The 4,152-nt window shown below is 59.8% G+C and overlaps 1 protein-coding gene across 1 annotated transcript in view; it reads right to left on the bottom strand.

Annotated features, from left to right (window-relative positions):
- The window catches only part of TNRC18 (trinucleotide repeat containing 18), a 70,330-nt gene that overhangs the window by 50,003 nt on the left and 16,175 nt on the right, over positions 1–4,152 (bottom strand). Inside the window, exon 12 of the mRNA XM_015565149.1 lies at positions 3,971–4,152. Coding sequence (XP_015420635.1) covers positions 3,971–4,152 — 182 coding nt within the window. The remainder of the gene's footprint in view (positions 1–3,970) is intronic.

Below are 4,152 nucleotides of genomic sequence, written 5' to 3'. Positions count from 1 at the left end.
GCCTCGCTGTGCGCCGGGGCAGGACTGTGGGGTGCTGAGCCCACCCCCCTCGAACGCCCAGCAGGGAGAAGAGGCCCACAGTGACCACTATCCGACTGCTTCCAAGTGAACGTGAGTTCTCACGTAATTGACGTTTTCTCTGGAATGTCACACACGATCGCTTTTGTGACTGTCCCACGTGTACGGTCCCACGGAGCCGACATGAATGATCATGAATGACCCGGCTCCTCACCCTGGGGCCCCCGCCCCTCCGGTGGGCTCTGCGGGCGCTGCCTGGCTGCCTGGCGGGTGCCCAGCCGCACCAGCCTCGCCCACTAGGTGTCAGCAGCACTCCCAGCCGGACGGCCTGTCACTGCCGCTGCGAGCCACCGGTTTGCTCTTCTCTCTCCTGAAGGAAACTGAGGCCGCCCAGGGTGAACCCCATCAGCTCCCGTGGGGGTGTCAGAGGAAACCCGAGGCCCGCTCGGAGGTGACGCCTCGCAGGACCCTCAGCTGCTGGGTAAGGCTGCTCCGGGGCAGAGGAGGGGCCCACGGGGGGCTGTCACCCCCTCCCCCTCCCATGAGCCAGTCTTGCTGGGGCTCTCAGAACCGAGACCGCAGCGCAGCCTGATGACCAGTGCCAGCTGCGACGGTGACTGTCCCCCCAAAATCACCCGCTGAAGTCTGAACCCCAGTACCTTAGGGTGTGACCTTATTTGGAGACAGTCTTGAAAGATGTGGTCAAGGTAAAGTGGCCCTCACCAATATGACTACATCCTCAGAAGAGGAGATGAGGCCACGGAGACACAGAGAGACAGCCACGTGAGGGCATAGAGAACACGTCCTTGTACACGCAGGACTGAGGCCTCGGAGGAGCCAGCCGGCCCACACCTGGCTCTCAGACCCTGTGACACAGCCTGCTGGTCTCACTAAGGTGGGGCGACCGGGGCCAGAACCCTGACGTGTGCTGGCACCCCACGGGGCCAGGGCAGTCCCGGGCTGAGGCCGGCTGGCGGGAGGGAGGCATGTTCACTCGGTGTGGGCAGCCCCATGGGAGGCCTGGCGGCTCCAGGAAGTGGCGTGGCCATGGGAGCAGTGCCCCCTGCTCACCCACTGGCCCCACAGCCCACTCTGAAAGGAAATCCACGGGGACTGGAGTGAGGAAATGACAGACCACCACAGCTCAAAAGCGAGGATATGACGACAGGTAAGTTACACCATCAAGAGCTTATGAAGATGACAATTCACCACGCACAGCGCTGCAGGGCACCTCAGGGGCCCGTGTCCAAACCACCTGCTGTTCTCCCGCCCAAACGCCCCCCACCCCCCCAGCTTCCCCAGCTCAGAAACAGGCCAGCCCCGTGGGTCCCTCCACATGCTCATCCTGCCCGGCAGCAGAAGCTGCTGGCCCCGCCTGAACTTCCTTCCCCAGAACCTCTGCTCCTCACCTCCTGTCACCCCACCTGGCCTGGACCCAGGGACTCGCCTGGGCCTCCACGCAGCCTCACAGCCACCCTGCTTAGGTCCGATCCTGTCGCTGCAGCTCAGAACGGCCCTCCGATGGCTCTCCACTCACAGGGAAAGCCCCCCCCCCGAGACTGCCCCCACCTCCTCACCACCTCTCCCCTCCCAGGCCACTCCAGCCCCGGCCTCCCTGCTCTCGCTCCAGCGTGCCAGACACTGTCACCCCAGGGCCTTTGCACCTGCTGTTCCTGTGGCCTGAATGGTTTTCCCCGGAAGAGCCGTCCTCCCTCACCTTCCCCTTATCAAGAGGAGCCTCCCTGGCCATCCCCTAGGAGACCCCCTTCCACCTGCTGTCTCTGTCCCAGTGGGGCACCCCCTCCTGTCCCACCAGGCAGTTCTGGGCCTCACAGCAACACCGTGCCCGGATGCAGCAGGTGCCTGGTAAGCATCTGCTGAATGAGGGGACGTGGCATCCCCAACAGGAACCGAGGCAAGAGTGCGAGAGGGACCAGGGTGGGGGGCAGCCCCCAAACCACGGACCCTCCTCAGCCCCCTCGGTGGACCCCCCTGAAAACCCACCACCGGTTGGTAGCGTTAAGAGGGTTTTCAATTTCCTTTGAAAAAAAGTAATTTTTTTTACACCAAACCATTTCAACAAAAGGCAGCAACGAACTTTAAAAAAACAACGAAACACACACCTGAGGGGAACGGGGCGGCACTTGTCCCAGCTCCCTGGGGGCCGCTGACCAGACGAAAAGCCTTGAGAGCGTGGCCTTGCTCTGCCCAGCACCCCACCCCCGGAGCAGGCCCCCAGGAAAACCCGCGGGCCGGGAAGAAACAACGTCACATGGTTCCCAACAGCCGGAAGGAACAAGGAGAGGCAAAGGCAGGTGCCTGACCAGTGAGGACGGGCCATGGGCGGCCGGGCCTCCGAGGGGCCGAAAACTGGCAAGTCCGTGAGAAACAGAAAACAAACACTGCCTGGCCGGGGGCTCAGTGGTTAGAGCATCCACCAAAGAGTCTCAGGTTCGATTCCCGATCAAGGGCTTGCACCTGGGTGGCAGCGCATGCGGGAGGCAACCAGACGATGTTTCTCTCACATCAGTCTCTCCCTCTCTCTCTCTCTCCCTTCCACCCTCTCTGAAAAACAATGGAAAAAATACCCTCAGGTGAGGACTAACAAAAAAATAAAATGAACTAAATAAAGTAAAAGACACAAATGTCTCAAATCAAAAACATTTACGACGTTTTAAAAAAAGCCCGAAAACTGGTTAGTAAAGACACTGCACTAAGTGGAAAGCGAACACTGTCGGCCGAACAGCCTCAATTTTGGAAACGGGCGTCGCGGCAGCGCGAGAGGAAGCACGCCCAGGCGCCGGCACTGCCATCGCTGCCCCTTGGCAGCTGTCGCCGGCCGCGAGGCTGAGCGTGGGGCGGCGAGGCCGCGTCTACCCACAACCCGCTCTTCGCACACTTCTTGGAACGCCCCGATGTTCTGTTGCACCTCATTTCTGTGCCCAGTCCTTTTGCTGAGGGCACCCTGCCTCCTTCGGGGGCCCACCCCCTCCTACACCCCAGGGACGACACTCCATCCAGCGTGGAGCACGATCGGTCTGGTCCTGCCCATGTCCTGGGCCACAGGGTTCGCTTCTGCAAAAGGCGTGAAGCACAGAGAGCCAGTGAGTGTGGCATCTCTGCCAGAGCTGCCAGGAAAGAAGTGCCTCGTCTGGAGTGTGCTGAGCTGAGCAGGCCCACGGACCTGGAATGGATATTGGGGGGCCCCGCCCCCATGAGAACAGTGGGCCTGCCCTGAATGCCAACAGAGAGGAGAGTGGAGCAAGGGGACAGGGGCGGGGGAGAGGTGGGTGGGAAGAGAAGCTCCTGATAACTTGACTTGGGCGCCTGGATCCAGCCATACCTGAAGCTAATTAACTGCTGCTGTCCCTGAGCCAACAAATGTCCTGCCTTTCTCTAAGCCAGCTACAATGAATGTCTGCCCCTGGCAACCCAAAGCATCGCTCATACAAAACTCGACCACTGACAACCAGGAGAAACGTCACCACTAAGAAACCCATCGATTGGCTGAACACGAACACCCACAACCTGCTGACCTGTACCCTTGGAAACAGTCAAGATAAATTTTATGTTGTATATTTTACCAAGAATTTTAAGTAAATATGGATAAACCATATCCTGGGTATTTTTTAAATGTTTAAATCTTTTTTTTTTTAAGTCCTCACCCGAGGATATTTTTCCACTGACTTTTAGAGAGAGTGGAAGAGAGAGGGAGAGACAGAGAGAAACATCGATGTTGCCTTCTGCACACACCCCGACCAGGACCCGGGCCAGGGAGGAGCCTTCGACCAAGGGACGTGCCTTTGACAGGAATCGAACCCTTCAATCCACAGGCCAACACTCTACCCACCGAGCAAAATCAGCTAGGGCTAAAACGTTTAAATCGCATAAAGTTTTTAAAAAAGCAAAACAGAAAACACCCGCCCACGCCCAGCCCGCCGCCAGCGCTCACCGGCCCCGTCCTGGCTCCGCTTCTCCAGCTCCAGCTCCGCGATCTCGCTGAGCAGGGTGATGCCGTGCAGGAAGCTCTGCTCCAGCACCAGGCTCTGCGCCGCCTCCAGCTGCTCCAGGGCCTGGGCCCCGGCGCCCGGCGAGGGCAGAGGCCGGGCCTGGGGCAGCTCTGCGGCCGCCGCC

The sequence above is a fragment of the Myotis davidii genome, unplaced genomic scaffold, assembly GCF_000327345.1.
Source record: "Myotis davidii unplaced genomic scaffold, ASM32734v1 scaffold399, whole genome shotgun sequence".
Taxonomy (NCBI): Eukaryota; Metazoa; Chordata; class Mammalia; order Chiroptera; family Vespertilionidae; genus Myotis; species Myotis davidii.
Note: the sequence above shows the minus strand (reverse complement) of the source record. Positions and strands in the feature narration are given on the sequence as shown.